This window comes from Centruroides vittatus, unplaced genomic scaffold (genome assembly GCF_030686945.1).
Source record: "Centruroides vittatus isolate TY-2023 unplaced genomic scaffold, ASM3068694v2 contig_1776, whole genome shotgun sequence".
Taxonomy (NCBI): Eukaryota; Metazoa; Arthropoda; class Arachnida; order Scorpiones; family Buthidae; genus Centruroides; species Centruroides vittatus.
The window spans coordinates 1,950,538-1,969,790 of record NW_027121087.1 but is presented as its reverse complement, the minus strand read 5'-3'; the positions used below and the strand labels follow the sequence as shown (position 1 = coordinate 1,969,790).

The 19,253-nt window shown below is 28.2% G+C and overlaps 1 protein-coding gene across 3 annotated transcripts in view; it reads left to right on the top strand.

Moving 5' to 3' along the window:
- The window catches only part of Ttc7 (tetratricopeptide repeat domain 7), an 85,924-nt gene that overhangs the window by 40,895 nt on the left and 25,776 nt on the right, over positions 1-19,253 (top strand). For 2 of the 3 annotated variants that reach the window (XM_067263429.1, XM_067263428.1), the window contains 6 exons: positions 1,805-2,099; positions 6,262-6,340; positions 8,706-8,836; positions 11,189-11,252; positions 13,999-14,106; positions 18,152-18,289. In XM_067263429.1, coding sequence (XP_067119530.1) covers positions 1,805-2,099; positions 6,262-6,340; positions 8,706-8,836; positions 11,189-11,252; positions 13,999-14,106; positions 18,152-18,289 — 815 coding nt within the window. The remainder of the gene's footprint in view (positions 1-1,804; positions 2,100-6,261; positions 6,341-8,705; positions 8,837-11,188; positions 11,253-13,998; positions 14,107-18,151; positions 18,290-19,253) is intronic. The other variant, XM_067263430.1, reaches the window with a different exon arrangement.

Below are 19,253 nucleotides of genomic sequence, written 5' to 3'. Positions count from 1 at the left end.
AGTGCTCTACAAAAGTATAGAACCATTCAAAAAATTGGTCTTTTGGGGTCAGAACATGCACTAACAGATAGAAATAGATTTTTTTACGTGTAATTCAGCACTTATAAAAACATAATTTTAGGAAACTAATTCGTGGCTGACGGCAAAATAGTGAGGAAGTCAATTTACATACTGCCACATAAGTATAGAACCATCATCTTTCTTGCAAGTTTGAAGTGTGAAAGTATGTTTTTTCATCATGCTTTGTGGTACCCATTTAACAGACTTTAAGAAAGGACAAATTGTAGCTTTGAGAAGCATTGATTTAAGTCATCAGGCAATAGCAAACAGCATCAAATGCTCAAAAAAGGTCGTTCAGCCTTATTTGTCAAATCCTGAAAATTATGGACCAAAGCATAGAAGTGGATGTCTTTCAAAGCTTACCCTGCAAGACCACAGATGAATTATTAATGCAGCTTCTAATTCCACAGTGTCCATGTGTAAAATTTGGGACTATTTGGGTATTTAAGTACATCATGAAACCGTTCAAAGGGTTTTACATGGCAACAACAACATTGTTTGGTCTCAAATGAGAAGTGCCCTGCTCTTAAGCCTGAGCACAAAGCTGCCCAACTCAATTTTGCTAGGAAAAATATGGCCACTCAATGGAATAAGGTAAGCTTTTTGTTTTGTTTAGACCTATCGTTCTAGCACAAGAAATAACAACCTTTTTGTTGTATAGATAATTTTTTTGGACAAAAAATTTGGATGGGCCAGATGGTTTAGCATTCTACTGGCATGATTTACAAAAAAAGCTCAAGTACTTTTTGCAAAGGAACTTTCGGTGGTGGGAGTGTTATGGTTTGGAGTGCTTTTTCTGCCTTGAGAAAATTGGATTTGGCATTCGTTACCTGTTGTATGAACAGTGCTATCAACAAGTTCTGGAGAACAAAATTGCTGCCATACAAACATAGATTCAGAAGAATTCCTCTTATTTTTCAACAGGACAATGCATCTATCCCTGTATCACAAGATACAAAACAGTGGTTTGAAAATAAACAAATTGGCCAGTTTGTCCTCCTGATTTCAACCCTATAGAAAACGTTTCGGGATCTTGGTTGACCAAATTTATGACCAAAATCATCAGTACGCCGACATTGAACACTTAAAACAAGCAATTGTCACTGCTTGGAACTCTCTTGAGGCATCGATCATAAAAAACCTTGTTGATAGCATACCAAATTGCATTTTCAATGTTACCAGTAAAGGAGGTGTGCAAATAAATTACTAAATTAAACTCTTTTGTAGTATATAATTCATTTTACATTCATTTACTAGTCAATTCTATACTTTTGTGGTGCTCAAAATCAGTTTTTTTACAATTTATACTGTTTGATGCAATATAGGAAACTATGAGTTTTGACAAATTATGTTTTCATAAATCTTGAACAATATAAGTAAAGTAGCTACATCATACATGTAATTCCCAACCTTCTTAAAGTAAATTTGCAGTGGTTCTATTTTTGTGGAGCACTGTATAATCATAGAATTCACATTGGTAACTAACATGCAGATACAATCTGAAAATTTAGAAATGAAAAATTAATGTAATTTTAAAAACTGTTTATTAGAATTTATTTTCTAGAAATAAAAGTTGCACCTCTAAATTAGAATAACATTATTTATGATATTAGAAATTTCATAATTTATTTTAAGTAAAATTATTGTATTTTTATATAATTTACTTTTGAATATATATTTAATCTAAGTGTAATCTGAGAACATTTTATTTAAAAAAAACTCAATTTACTCTCTCACATTTTAGGATTATGTTTAGAAAAAGTTCCATTATCTTCAACAAGCAAATATAAAGCTGCAGAAAGAGAGGATCAAGTAATTAAATGTTTTGTGACAGCAAGCGACCTTACTCTTCGTTATTTACAAGAGGTAGAAAGAACGCAAGGTTTGAGTGGAGGCACTTTACCTCAGTTAACATCAGGAGTATCATCATTGAATATTCCTGGATCAGGTTCTCCATTGCCACCAAATACAGAATATCGTATTGGACCAATATTAGAAACAGCATTACAGAGGGCTCCTATTCTTTACATTAAGAATGGGTAATGTATATATGTATATATATACACACACACACACACACACATTTACTAAATAAAGCATTTCTAGATAATGATTAAATATCTGTATATCTGTTTATTACCACTTTTTGTGGATTGACTGGCATGCCAGAAACCCCAGGGTTATTATATGCAGGTTAGACTAAAAAGTAAAATTAATCAGATCTAAGAAAACTAGTTGTTAAATAAATGTTAAAGAAAACATTCTTCCTAGTACAATAAAATAATAACATTGTAATTTGACCAACTTAACATTAGGAAGAGAATTTTTGTTTATAGACAATAAAACAATTAACAGCTTATTGACAGCAGTAGTAGTAGTAGTAGTAGTTAGTCAGTGTGGGCTGCACTGACAAGCTACTCTGATCTTAAAAATAACACCTTCCTCTCAAATTTCATACAAAGTAGATGTTAATTGGTGTAAGTTGAGATAATTTATAGCTAGTTTCTGAAATTTGAAAGGTTTATTTTATTTTTGTGTTTTTGAATCAAATTATAATAAAATAAACATAAGAAAAACACTTTCTGCATTCTATGAGTATTTTACGTCATTAGAAAGAAGACAAAATGCAGAAATTAAACATATAATTTTTGACATAATGCTAACAGTTTCACACTGCAAATATTTTTAATCCATATTTTGCAGGCTTCTTGGATGTACTAAATCCATGAACAACACCCTCTAAAAGGATGTAGCTTCTCATCAATTGTAGTAAACTCACTTAGATTGTAACTTTCCTTACAATTACGTACAAGGGTCAAAAATGTTTCAAATAGCTGCCAATTCATCCGTTTTCTTTTGTTCATCTTTAGTGACTTTATCATCAAATCTAAGGCATCTTAGTAAGAATAGAAATCTTTTATAACTCATTGTTGCACGTAAAATCTCTATACTATACTATAACTGTGCCATCAGTCACCCACAATTCTTTAATGTTGGTCTTGCCTTTCTTTGCTCCAATCAAATACAACAATCTAATCAAAGCCAACAGTTCACTACATGTTACGTTTTTACAGTCCTTTTGTCTTCTAAATTTACTGGAAATATTGTTGATGTATTTATTAGTGCAATCTACAATCTCATCTACTATGTTCATATCCAAAAATTTGAAAAAAATCTTGAAGTGTTTCTGGTTTCATCTCTTGGTCCAGGAAATATCTTTACAATATTCTTTTGCTTAGTTTTGGTCTGTTATAAATTTGGTATTTTATTCCACTTTGTACTGCTATTTCTACCTAAATAGTACTGGCAATAATTGTATTCAATATCATCATTACCTTCTTTGCTATCTGTTGAATTTGTCTGTGTCATTTTCATGATTACTTAATTCAACATTTTCATCACTTTCAAACATTCTGTCATCAAAAATAACCATTTCATCATCGTCATCTTTGATAATGCTCATTTTAAAACTTCTGGTATTTCTTCTCCTCAAAGTTGTCTAGCCATTGCTTATAATGTACATACATGAAGAACACAAAAACCACAAAAAGTAGAACTAACTCATAAAGAAACTTGCACATGAGCATGTGTGCATTGTAAAAAAATACAACAGCCACTTTAGCTTTCACAATTGCACAATAGTAATGGAACTATGAAAGGATGGTAAACGTAACTTTGCATGTACTTAGAAAAAGTATTGATGGAAGAATACTTAAGAGACGAAGGAGCATGAATCAACCTGTAAAAAGATGATAACGAAAAAGTAAGTGTTTTACATTTTAGAATAGTTCACATGCCAAAAGGTTAAAGAGTGTAGTGTAGTATAGTAGAGTGTTCATAGGAGGTTTATTTAAATTTCTGAAATATTTTGACAACTCTGAGGTACAGCCACGTGTTACGTTTCAATTGATTATTTGTAAAATGTTATCTGATTAATCTGCAACCTTAGCCATCATTTTTGCATTGAATAATGGTCTCATTTATCAGATTAATGAAAAATAAAAAATTTTGAAAATAATACAAAGTTTTTAAAACTTTTTATGAAATTATTATAATGTGAATCATATATCAATAAACTTTGTTATAAGATTGTCTGAAGATAATTGTGATTTTTTTTTTTTAAACTCTCTGCCCTGTGGGCACTAAGAGGGCTATTTTAGCAAGCCCATTATGGGTTCAGCCAGGCCCACAAGGGGAAGGCCAGGTGGTGAGGGATGGGGCCCGACATGTGCGGACAGACCACTCCCGAAAAATTCCTGGGGATTTTTTGACCCATACAGATTTGATCCTGGGCCTTCCAGAGTGGTAGGCTTGACCACTTGGCCATCTGGCCAGATAATTGTGATTAGAAGTATGTCTTAATTTATAGACTACTCATATAATAATAATTTATATCAATTCTTTACATTGATATAAATTAATATTATATGAGTAGTCTACAAATTAATGAGTAAATTTTTTCTGTAACTCTTGATATAAAGGATGATGATAATTAACCTGTCCTGTGTTGTTCCTGAGTATTTTCGTGTTGACCTCATTTGACCTGATCTGTCGAACCCAAATATACTTGTTTCTGCATCAGAACATTTTTGATACTGGATGTCGCTATCGTCATAATTTTTGTATTAAAATGAACTTTTGAAATATAATTTTTTTTGTTTTTATATTTTCAATACATTTATTTTGTTTGTGCAAAATAAAAAATAATTTTTATTGACACAGTAGCCATGATTCTTATTTTAAAAAAAATTTTTTTTCATTAGGCTTAACATTGACAAAAATTCAACATGGCAGCCACACGCAAAGGAGAAAAATTTCAACATGGGATAGGTTAAAGAGCAATTAAAACAGGTGTTCCAAACTCTCTGTGGAAAGAACTATTGGACAAATCTTAACCAAAGCTGATATACATATTGTCCTGTGTATGTGGTTTTGATTTTGGGGAAAAAAATTCACTTTAAAATTCAGTCACTAGGATAAAATTTGGTGCTGATGTCCCCTAAGTATGCTTATTACATGTGTTTTCTAATAAATTTCAAGTATAAGAAGAGTCATAAAATGTTCTTCACAATCCTTTAACTGGTAAAAGTCATCGTAGTCACTTTGCTTAATTGGGCATTACTTGTTAAAGTCTTCTATCAACAAAACAGCAATACCAGTTTAGCTTATTGACAACATACTGGCATTTTGGCACTTTAAAAAATTAAAGAAGAGTTCCTCTGCCACATGGAATTTTACAAAAATGAAATGTGAATGTGGTTTTTAGAGCATGCAGGTGCCTTCACCTGCATGCTCAGGGCACATCAAACCATGTATTTGATGTAATTGTCAATTCCACATTTCACATCTGTAATTGAAATAAAAATGCCAAAATTTGTTAGAAAACTTATGTAATATGCTTATTAGGGGACCAAATTTTTTTCTAGAAGCTGAATTTTGAAGTCAAAGTTTTTCTGGAAAACCAAAATTACGTATGAAGAATAATAGTATGTATATTAGTTTGCTCAATAGTTCATTTTGTAGAAAGCTCTGAATACCTACTCTTTAATAATGATTACTCTATATATGCATTGTTATTATGAAAACTTTTATTGCTTATTAATTTTTCAATTTCTCTGCTTATAATTTCCTCCCATAGATTACATCAGTTTCTGAAATAATAATTCCTTGATTTTAGGCTATTTCTAAAATTGCAAATAATGAAGCTTTACAATATACAAAGTAAATTTTAAGAAGATTTCAGAATCACTTTATCATAAAACAAAACTGTCTCTTTTTACCAATACACATTTCTGTTAATAACAGTAATGTTGCAAGAAACGATCTTTAAATTCACTTTCTTCACTCTTCTTTGGTTTTGTTGCTACATTCTTTCATAATTTCAGTGATGTTTATCTACACAACAACACTGAAGTATGGATCATGAACCTTCAGTCTCACAATTGAATGCAGTGTGGTGAGAGACTCATAATTGAGTGTGTTTATTGGGATGATGATAGTATGTTGTCAATAAGCTAGATAAAATTTCTCTAATCTGGTTGTTCTAATGTTGTTTATGATTAAACTCTAGAAAATTTTTGAATATACCTTGTATTTTATTATATTAAATTAAATATAGAGATAATTAGAAAATTTTAACCTGATTTATTTGAAAAATATTAGTTTATTTTAATTAGTGTTTTTATTATTATTTTATTTTAGAAAACTTCCAGCTGCAATTGAGCAATACAGGAAAGTGTTAAATGCCGTTGAAACAAGTTCTACTCAGTCTCTTAGACAGGTAATTAAATTTATAAAAATTGAATTACTAAAATTATAAAAATAAAAGAATGTGTAATACTTATGAAATTGCAGTTAATTTAAGAATATGAAAAAATTTGTCAGTTAATTATGTAACACACAACAAAAAGAAATTATATGCTTCTAGAAATAACAAAAAGACTTTACTGTATTTATTTAAGTACCATAGAATCTCACTAACCTGGCATTTTGCTCTTCCAGCACATTCAGTAATTTGGCACCATTAGGGTGGAGGACCAGTGGGAGACATTTTTATTCATGTTACAGAATAGAATTCCTACCTTAGAAGCCATTCTTTTGCAAAAATCACAAGAGAAAGTATTTAAGTCTAGGACAATTGCAAAAATACAAACATGCACTGAAAACTATTTTTCTAAGCAATAACTGTATTTTGATATCAAATACATAATAGCATACAGAAATACAATGTAACAACTCCTCTCCACTCCCAATTCTAGCAGGCAGCATTTGCCCATAAGAAATGCAAAAGATAGTTAATAACATTATTGTTGGAACTTGTAATTATTCATTTTTGTACATGAACAATGTAAAAAACATAAATTATTCATAAGGTACTTACTAAAATATATATTTTCCACTATACAGTATATACTTACATTATTCAGTTCAGATTTAAATATCTGAAAATATATTATTTGTAAATTGTTATATTTTCGTTGTTTATAGAAAAATTTCACATTACTGTTTTACAGGTGCAAATTGATCATCTACCTTTTGCCATATTCAGTTTTGAGATAATTTTTGTCACAGCACATTTATTTTTTATATGTGCACTTTTCTGCATAGTTAATCAGAGTCTGAACATTATTTATTTGCATCACATCATGGTATTTAGGTGTCTTTTTTTCCCTAATATTACATTGTTTCTTCAGAGAGTGTATATAAAATATAAACTGGTGTGGTTCATTCAGTCTACAGGAAATCTTTGAGAAAAATTATTGTGATGTAAATATTTGACACATTTTTATTGACATTTTGTTTAAAAAAATAATTTCTGTGATAGATAATTGTTAATCATCTCAAGGCTATTATATTCAGAATATATTTTGCTTTGTTTCTGTTCCTCTTTGATGCTGAGTGAGGCTTCAAAATTTACAAAAGTGCCATTATTGTTTGCAATTCTCATGTAAGTGTTTAAGACATTAAAATTATAATCTAGTGCCTTTTTTTTTATAAATTTTGTTTATTTCTAACAGTAGTCAACAATCTATTTTGTGTTAAGATCTGTTGAAAACATTGCATTAGCTTTTTTTTTTAAAGAAATATCTCTCTATTATGTATAATATTGCCATAAAATTTAATATATGTTGAAGTTAGATGATAATTTTCACATGCACTAAAATATTTTGTTAAACTAATATCTCTTATTATTGTTTTCTACCTGTAATAAAAGTAATATTGATGATATATAATAATATGTCTTTCAATGTAAAAAAATTCAAAATGTTTATCCTTAATTAAAAATGTGAATGAATTCATTTGTGTTGTCGTCAATTATGTAGTAAATTTACATTAAATAAAACTATGTTGAATATTTCATGGAAAGATACTGAAAATTTTCCAAGTCATTTTTTGTTTAAAAATAAATGTTAGAGTTAAAAATTAATAATCAGCTGTATTAATAATAATTAGGCTAATTAAAGTCAAACTTTAAATTTTATAATAGATAAAGATAATAATTATGATTAAAATTCATAATTTATTTTTTATTTTATTAAATTATAATTATCTTCTTTAATAAAATAAAAAATAAATTCTGAATTTTTAAATTTAAATGTCCAAGTTTTGAATTTTGTGACATTTTTCCTTATTATTTCTTCTGATATGTCATTTTTCAGGCATATAGCTTCAAAATACTTCAAAGTAAAAATATTATACGTGCATTTAGTGTCATTTTATTAGATGTAAGTTTTATGTAAATACAAACTTTGATCTGTATTTATTCCAATATATCCAAAAAGATTGATTCAACATTTCTAAGTAAATAAATGTTCAGCCTGTCGCAGTTTTTCAATTTCTTTTTCTCTTGTTGTCTATCTTTTTGCTTTATATTAATAATTTAATGATTTCTGTTAAGTTTTCTATGTCTCATATACAATATTTTAATTGATACTTTATCTCAATCTTCAATATTTCAGAAATAAAAATATATTCATTTCCTTATGTGAACTTTGATTTCAGTTATTGACTTTTGTTGGCCAAAATTTATCATTTTAAAATTTGAGATTAATATTCTTTACCAAAAGTTGTTCTTTTTACATAATAATTTTATATATCACACAATATAAATATTAATAAAATAAAATTTTATTACTGCTTTTTAGACAATGTCCAGACAATTAGCAGAAGTATTGTTGAGAGGAGTAAGTGAGAAAGATTATTCAAATTATTTATTCAATCGCAATGGAAAAAGTTTAGATGGTCCGTGGAAACCTCGTAAATATAGTGGGCAAAGGTTTGTATTTAAAATTAATATTTATCAAGTAAATACACTATAAATGTGTAATTTATTAATTAATACTTATACACTATAAATAATTTAATTTATTAATTTAATTATTTTTCTTATTCTAATAATATATATGAACAAAGTATTTATTATCAATTATAGATGTGCTTGTTTCATTCACATGAAAATTTGCTCCTATATAAAATAATAAATATTTTAGAATAAATATTCAAGATTTACATGAAGATTTAACTTAAACTATTTATCCTTGGAAAATAGCATTACATTTATTTATATTATTTACTACATATGTTTAAATTGAAAAATTAAAAGATTGTCTAAACACAAGTTCTAGCTAAAAATAAAAATATACTTGCAGCATCACACAGTACATTTGCTACTAGTCAAACAATTATTAAAAAAGCAAAAGTGAGGAAATTGTTAGAGTGATGTTATTTTAATTTCTTCATACTAAGATTTAAAGATATTTTTCAATAATTTTTTGTGTAAGTTATTAAAAGTTATTTATTTTTATTTTTTTGTTAAATTTTCAGAATACTCTGACACTCAGAATAGCTAAAGACACATTCTGTTTTGATTGTCTGCTTGACAATTCATATTGTTTGATCTTCTGTTCTAAACTGTAATCATTTCTTGATGCAAAAAATGGTTTGTCATTTATTAGATTAAAGAAAAATTGAAAACATTTAAAATCTTAACTGAACATCTTTAAAATTTGTTTTTGAAATTATTTCAGTGCAAATTATTTGTCAATTAGTTTTTCAAATCCTCTTAATGTGTGTGTCATATATGTATCCAAAACTTAGATCAGCACTTGGTATATTTCTAATTACAACTAAGTTAATGCAATACAATCTGACAAAAATAGATGTCAGGTACAATAACCATCATGTTGATGGTTGTCATACCTGATTTGTTCTGTGGTGATTCCAACAATTGTAACAAATAAGAAGCAAATATTTGTTCATGAAATTCTACGGCAGAGAACTGACCCTTTTTGGCAGCCTCCGTTCAAAATCCTCTCTCTTTTTTCCCCTGCCTTTTTCAACTATCGCATCTCCTCAATGATAACATCTTCTCTCAGAGAATTCAAGTCCCACCAGTAATACTACAATGGCAACAGCCAGAATTTTCTGTTGTTGTGGATTTCTGTTTTATGGAGAGTAACATTCTTATTAATGCAAAAGAAGGAAAAGTTAAAAATTACTATAACTCACATTGGAGTAGTAGTAATACTAAATATAAATGTTTTGGTTTCAAAGACAAAAACACTAAAATGTATATTTGGTGCACAGAGGAAAAAATTTGTGTAAAAATCCAGTATCCACTCAATGTTTTAATTGCTTTATTTTTGAAGGTATACTACTTGCTAGATAGTACTTAATTCATTATGTATCAAGTTAGACTAACATACAACTTTTCAATTTTATTTGAAAATTACTCTTATATTGCTAATAAGAATAATTGCTCTAAAAATTATTTTATATTATTCTTCATGTCAGTAAAATGTTGAATTTTGGCTAGTTCTAAGAATTTTGCTAGATAACATTTGTTGTTTGTTTTGTTTATCTAACATTAAACAATTGGAAGAAGGTATGTGCGCCCTGACATATCAATTGTCCCCAACGCTTGCTCATAGTTGGGTCAGAATAACCCAGATAATGGGGAAATTTGGAAAAAACGATCATTCTGCTTCTCTCAGTCAGATGATGCAGCCTTCGTCAAACACCATCAGCTGTGCATGTCTTTGATTGCATTGTACAGGCAGCATGCCTGTAAACAATAGGTAATGTGTACTGTACACTAAAACTTTTAAGACAGAGAGCCTCTACAAGTCTTTTTATAGGATACGGGGGTAATAATTTTAAGACACTGGTGGTGTCATCTGGCATGCTATCAGGCAAATATAATTATTTACATAGTTGTATGTGTTGAGTTATGCAGTAATTGGACAATTCTATTTAAGTGTGTAATTTTTTTTATCAATGGTTGTATTATTCCTTCTTTGGTGAATTATTATGTCGTGAATGAATAATGTCATTTTAACAAATTTTTATTTAGATCTTGATCTTTGTGATAATTTTGGCCCAGATAGTTTGGCTGGTCTGAGATTGACCCAGTCTTCTTCAGTATGTTCTGATGGAATTTCTAATTTATTTTAAACATAAAAAACTTATTGAGCAAATTTTTATTGTGGATGAAAACTTATGATATATTAAACAGTTTTGCTTAATGTGCAATAAAATAAAGAAAAAATAATAAATTTTTAAAATCAATTGTATTTGTATTTAAACTGTACGCATATATTTTCTAATTAATAAACTTTTAAAATTACAGTTTATTTTGTCCAAAAGATGAAAATGAAGAAATTTTACTTTTGTTGTTTATCAGTGAGGCAATGGTAAGTATTAACAACAAAATATTACTTTTCAGAATTATTAATACAGTAGATTCATGATAACTTTAAATGGATGGATGGATAGAGAAAGCTTTTCAAGTTGACAAAATTTTGAGGGTTAATGTGTACCTAGGTAGCCAAGATGGCCGACCTGCCGGTAATCTCGATCCAGGTTACTTAGTGACATCAAGATGGCGGCCATCTTGACTGTGATTTACGATGGAGCAGATGTGATCACGTGATTTGCTCCGCGATTTATTAAATACTAAATCCCGATTTTAGAATTTAAGGATTTTGTTAAAATAATTACTATTTCGAAATATTAAAAAATAAATAAAAATATAATGTTATTACTTACGTCATTGTGCATGCTGCTGTTCCTCTCTTTTTTTCCGACACTTGATTTGGACAGGAATTGATACCGTTTGACTACTTGTCTTTCTGTTCTTCTTTCTTTCGTTCCTACTTTTATCGATATCATCATCAGTAATATTGCATTCCTTTCTTTCCTTCGACCACGTTTTTTACTTTTTTCTGAATATTAGAAACGGGCTGCAGGGACTGTCTCGGGTTCTATTTTTAGCATGATTTCGGAATGATCGTTTACTTAACAGATAAAACAGCTCTTGTCTTCTCGACATATTCCCCCTACAACCCATTTCGTACTTTTTAGTCTGCGGCCTTTTTCATATTTTTGTTTACATATGACAGTCTCGTCGATTTCGACGGTTTTCTTCGGACCTCCGATTTTAAATGACGTCATATTGTGCAGAGCAACTAGCATAACAAAACGTATATGGTTGGACCAGTTGACAGCAGCCTTATTCAAAATGCCTACAGCAATACCCGAGGTGGTCGAAGAGCATTCCAATGCAATGTAATGCCATATAAAAGAAAAGATTCTACTCCATGATATTTTTCCACATTTACCTTTAAAGGTTCCTTCGAATCAGAACTATTTCTTCGACATTTTTTGCATCTCATCAAACACGAATCTCGGTCGTGTCGATAAAAAAATTTGGCACGAATTGGAACAATTTTTACAAACACTTCCTCAATATGCTGTAATCCTAGACTCACCGCAAACTTAAAACCTTTATCGATTCTGGGGTCCATACCTAATTCGGAAAATTCAGATTCGAGCACTCGATAGAAATCATGGGTGGTACACGCTGCACAAAACTCTTGGGAATAAATATTGAAAAAACTCATAACTATCCAATTAATACTAAACGAAAAACTTCGAAAAGAAAAAAAAAATTACGTCTAAAGTCAAAAATTAATCGAATCAACGCAATTATTACACCTGTTACCACTTTCCGCCGATAACTCTACACGAAATGTGTCGTTACTATTAATTTGCATATCACAACGCGATAGTTCGCAGCTCCCTCCATCTTGACGTCACTAAGTAACCTGGATCGAGATTACCGGCAGGTCGGCCATCTTGGCTACCTAGGTACACATTAATTATTTTGAGTTATGGAAACTATCATTATTTTAATGAGAGTATAAATATCACAATATAAATACAATGGAACCTCTATATTTGTCATTAATCTGTTCCTAAGGACCTAATGAATACGGAATATGACTAATATAGAAACAATTTTTCTCATAATAAATAACTGATATTCAATTAATCCATTCCTATCCTAAAAAAGATACAAGAGTAAAAATGTTGTTGTTTGTAAACTTTATCTTTATTGTACTAAATAAATACAGTATAGTGGTAGAAGGAGAAGAACAGTATTATTTAATACACTATATTAATAATATAGTATTATTGTTTAGAAAAAAGACATATCAATTAAAACATTAGGTAATTCCAATTATGATCATGGGATCTGTTTTGCCAATGATTCAGTAGCACTCAATTTAATAAAGAACTTGTCTAGTGTTGTGTATTTTTGTCTGCTTTTTAAAACTTTTCTGAAGTAGGCAATTACGTTATTATTGAATGTATTTGTATTTTGGTTGACTATAGCAACATTTGGGTGCCACTTTGGAGCGATTGGAACTTGGTTTCTTGCATTGATTATTTTTCAATAACTCAACAACACATATGACGACCACACAAAGCAGACTGATTAACTACAGCTGGCTAACACAGCTAGCTGATTGGCATGGATGTGTGATTGTAGTGCCACTTTCAGTGTTAGGAATGACAACAAATACAGAAAATACTGACAAATATCAAAAAATAAAAAACTTGTCAAAATGTGACAAATATTGAATATTACGAATATAGAGGTTCCATTCAAAGAGATAAAAAATCAATGGGATCGGGTAATATATCCAATTCTTTTTTAATTTAAAACTCTAAAAATCTTTCTAAAACTCTAACAAATTTTCAAAAAACCTTTAGGTTAAAATTCAAGTAAAAACTACTCTTTTATATCCGATTTCGAGTGAGTTAACTAGCGTGCAAACAAATAAACAACGAAAGATGCTATACTTCAAGAAACTTCTTATTTATTAACATCCCAAATGCATCTCGCAAAAGCCTCATCAGTTGGTAATTGAACCTCGGCAACTCCCGTTCCTTTTATACCGGGTAACTTTTTCCCAGCATGCATCTATTTGCATACCGTCATTCTGATTTATCAGATTTACATATTCTATTATACAGAAATGTTCTATTATTCTTCTTTATAAAGTATTTTTACATTATTATTGTCTATTTTACAATGATTATTTTTACAATGTAGATACCACGGTGACTCTTTTCTTTTTAATCGTATTGCAGCCTCGTGCTCTTTCAAGCGTATCTCCAGCTTACTTCCGGTTTCTCCAGCGTAAGACTTTGTTTGTGGACAAGTACAAGACAATTTATAAATTACACCTGCAACATCAAGTTTGTTTAACATATTTGTATCATCTTTGTTTATAACATTAACTACATTCAACAATTTGTTCTTTTGTTTTGCCACGATACATATAGAGTACTGTTTAAAAATCGATTTATATCTTTCATAAAGTTTATTTACATACGGAAATTCAACATATAGAGTACTACCTATATGATTTTTAACATTATATCTGTAATTTATAAAACAATTATACCACTTACATAATAAATTCTTTGGATAATCATTCAATAAATATTTTTTAAAAAGCTGTTTTGTTTCTTTGTCTATGTCTTCTTGTAAAGATGTTCTGTTCACTATTTTTCTAAGGTCCATAATAAAGACATTTTTCTTTGTTTCTGCGGGACAATATGATTTATAGTTAACTGTCTTTTTCGTATTACACAATTTTTCATACTTACGAAACCAATCGAGTTTCCTTTCTTTTTATGGTAACGTCCAAGTAATTTAATTCCTGATTTTGTTCTTCACTGGTGCAATACGATTAAAAAGAGAAGAGTCACCGTGGTATCTACATTGTAAAAATAATCATTGTAAAATAGACAATAATAATGTAAAAATACTTTATAAAGAAGAATAATAGAACATTTCTGTATAATAGAATATGTAAATCTGATAAATCAGAATGACGGTATGCAAATAGATGCATGCTGGGAAAAAGTTACCCGGTATAAAAGGAACGGGAGTTGCCGAGGTTCAATTACCAACTGATGAGGCTTTTGCGAGATGCATTTGGGATGTTAATAAATAAGAAGTTTCTTGAAGTATAGCATCTTTCGTTGTTTATTTGTTTGCACGCTAGTTAACTCACTCGAAATCGGATATAAAAGAGTAGTTTTTACTTGAATTTTAACCTAAAGGTTTTTTGAAAATTTGTTAGAGTTTTAGAAAGATTTTTAGAGTTTTAAATTAAAAAAGAATTGGATAGAGGTTCCACTTTAATATAGTTATACTTAAATACATATTAATTTAGTATTGTTTAGATATTTATATATATGTCATTAATATATATATATATCAATTATCTAACATAGACACTTTTAGTGAAAAAAATCTGTTAAACAAGTGTTATTTATTGACACTTCATTGATTCTTGCCCAACAATACCTCTTGCAGTTGACCACTTCAAAAGCATCTTGTTTCATGAATGATGTAGTTTCTGGAAAACCTTTAAAAGTTTGAGAGCTTCTCTGTCCTCACATATTTATACATGTAGGGAGAACAAGATATTGGTCCTTGACTGGATTTTTTTTTCTGATCTTCATTACTTGTCTTTTGCAATTGGTTTTTTACTTCAGCAATGAGTCATATTCAGATAAGTATCTGCAGACAGCTAAGTCATTGTCAATACTGACAAAATCTTTGAATTACACTTTTTTTGAATCGCTCATTACTGTAATGAGATTGGCCCAGTCTTTTTCAGTATGGTCAATGGATTCTGATAGAAATTCCAATTTATTTTAAAGATCAAAAACCTGTTGACTGAAATCTGATTTTGTAAAGCAATTTGCATTGGAGCTTTGAGGAATGATTAACAAGCTTTGTTTATCATTCATATTGCATATAGTAGGCTCATTCCAAACTTATTTGTAATGATCTTTAATAAAATGCAATATTATTCATACAATAAGCTTTGTAGAATTTTGAATGATTCCCTGATTTAAAGTTGCAATCTAGAAGTTGTATTTTGTGATAAAAATTGAACTGTTTTACCTTTCAGTATGGTAATCATTGAATGTGCACTGCAATTGTTTATAAAAAGAATAATTTTTCTGTTTTTGGCAATTATGCAAGTGTGTAACTTTTTCAGTCAATTTAAAAAACATCCTGATGTCATCCGTATTTCTTATTTTCTGTATCTTGACATTGTGGAAACATCAACACTTTAAAGATTTTCCACTTAATAATGATGGCAGTTTTTTGTTAGCTATCATGTTTGCTTCCAAAAGAAACAGTTACATGTTCTTTGCTTTTTTTAATCTTTGACATGAATCTCCTTTGAACAATATTGATTTGTCCGATAGACATTTAAAAAATGGTCTTGTATTGTCTACTTTGAAAACATCATCCAGGCTGTATTTCTGTACAATTTCTGATAAACTTTTCAACTGGTTCATGCAATTCTCCTTCTACTTCTGCACTTTTTACTGCAGATTTTATTGAAAATTATTTGATGCTTCTTAAATTTATCTAGCCACCCGCCACTTGCTTTGAATGTGATATATCCCAACTGTTGTCTAAATAGCTCAACTTTTTCTCTGAGAATTTTTCTATCAACAGGAATATTATTATTTCTATATTGTACAAATGACTTTAGCATATACTTTTCAGCATCTGGATACTCACAATTATGCATACTTTTCAGTTCTGTCTGATTCTATTTTGCAATGAAAATGCTCAGTATACTGATTAACTGGTCATTACTAACAATGAAATGTCAACACACATTCAAATTATACAGTATGAATATTTAGTTTCAAATAACAAAATATATGTAAACAAACTTATAGATTTGATTAGCTAATAACTCAGTACATTGTCTAATTGCAGATGTGTTCATTACATTAGCAATTTTAAACTGCTAAGATTTTGATTGGTCAATTTGGTTTAAGAATAAGATCATTACTTTAGGTTTGGAATTTTAAAATTTTGAATTTTATATTTTGCAATTAGAGGCATAATTCTGTACAATACTTGTCTTCAACTTCATAATAATATGTCTATTCTCTTGAAAATGTAATAGAAAGAAATAGTTTCCCAATGTTAATTTTTGAGTTAGTGAAATGTGATCTCAAAACTACTTCAATTTATAGAAACAGAGAATTCATTAATTCTATGGGAGTTAAATTGGGACAAAAATAAAATTTAAGTTAAGGAACTTCAACTTATCAAGAATCTATTGTATATTAAAAATGATGAAATTTATTATTATAATGAGTATTATTTGATTTTAAGTATGTGTAATTAGCATATGTATTATATTGATAAACATTTTATATTTTTAAATATGTAATTTATTCATTATTGTATTTATTTAAGAAAAAGCAAAAGTCAATGTTTTTTATAAATTAGTAAATAAAAAAAATCATAATATACATTTAATAAAAATTGCCAGGAAGGTAATTGTAAAAATTCACAAATATATAAACTATATATTTGTGAATTTTTTAAAAATTAAAATAGCAGCTGCTCTTAATTTAATCCAATTTAAAAAGAAAAAATAATAATAATAATAATAATAATCAGAACTAATACAATATTTAATGTAATTCTATTTAATTGATAATTTACTAACATAAAATACTAAATTCTATAATTAAATCAAAATTTAAAGAAAATAATTTTAATTTGGATTTATTTTAGTAATATATTTTAAAAATGTTTTATTCAAACATGTCAGAACAATATGATAATACACTTGCTCATCCAAACAGAAAATTGCTTTTCAAATAGAAAACGTACAGCTTTAAATCTCACTATTATGAATCAGGTTATAACATTAATTAATCCAGAAATACATCGTAAAATTTAGAAAACTAAAAAATATATTTTTTAAATTTCGATTTGAACAGCCACATATCTTCTGACTGACAAGGACTAATCAGATGACACTATCATTCAATATATGTCAGTCAGAAGAAATGTGGCTGTTCACAACAGAATTCAAAAAATATGTTTTCTAGTTTTCTAAATTTTACAATGTATTTCTGGATTAGAAAAAATACAGTTGACTTCAATCAGATATGAAACATATTTTTTGATGGAATGTTAAATAATATAATTGAGATTTCTAGGACACTAATATAAGAATACTGTAATTACTAAATTTCAACAGCTTAGTGATAAAAACTGTCATAATTTTGTTTAAGGATAGATTATTAAAGGATAAGGTTTAGATTCCCATTAAAATATATTTTTGGATCTTAGTTTTTCATTATATGGCTGTTTATTTTGTATCATTAGTATTTACCGTATATATTTTGAGGGTTATGCTTATTAACAAGAGTTATTGTACTTTTTCTTTATCTGTAGGCAGTCAGAAATGCTGTATTGGATCGGTCACCCGAATTTAAAGACGCAAGAATTCATTCATATCTCAATGTTACTGCAGTGTATGATCTTCTTACAATTGCATTAGTGAGACGGAATCAATTTCAAATGTTAGGCGAGGTAATTTTTTAAATTTAAAAGATTAAAACAATTGAAAACTATTTTTAAGATCATGATTATTATTTCAAGTATGCGACTAATATAATTTAAGTTAATTAGTTAATTACAGATTTGTTATTAATGAATTGAATTAAGTTTTTTTAAAATTTTGTTGAGTTTTTTCTAAAATTTAGATTGAAAATAATTACATATTGAATAAATTTCTCATGTATAGATATATATACATAATATATAAGTATGGAACTTGGCATACAAAGAAATATGTTAGGAAATTTTAATATATAATTTCCAGTTTGTAAAAATATTTTTTTAAAAATTATCTTTAAGTATAAATTCATATTTTATTAAAAATTTTTCTTATGGTTACATTTATCATATTTTTGGTATAAGTGAGAATAATTTATTATTTTCTTTAATTTTCATCCAATAATAATATATAAATATATTTTTTTATTTAATTCAGATAATTGAAAATTAAAAAAAAAAAACAACATTGTTATCATATCAGAATCACAAACATTTTGTTTTAATGTGGAGTTATTAACAGTATATTTCTTGTTTTTAACCACATGAATCATAATTAAGATGTAAGATCTAAGATATTTTGATATTACATTAAATAGTTTAACATCATAAATTCTTAACAATGAACCCATAATTTTATTTAAATTTCTATTGTAATTTATAAAATCAAATAATTAATTTTTAAATAAAATTATATTTTTATGTAAAGACTATATAAACCAAAATTAATGTAATGTTTTTGTTAAAAAATAATATTCTGTAATTAGTACTTTTCTATTTTTTTTCATGTAGATTCTATGCAAATACAGTAAAACTCAATTAAGAAATTTTTCTAGGGACCAAGCAGAAATGAAAATAATGTAGCTTTTTTTTAAATAATCCATATTTATTTAACAATGTTCTGCTACATTACTATGAATTAAACTTACACAGTATTTAT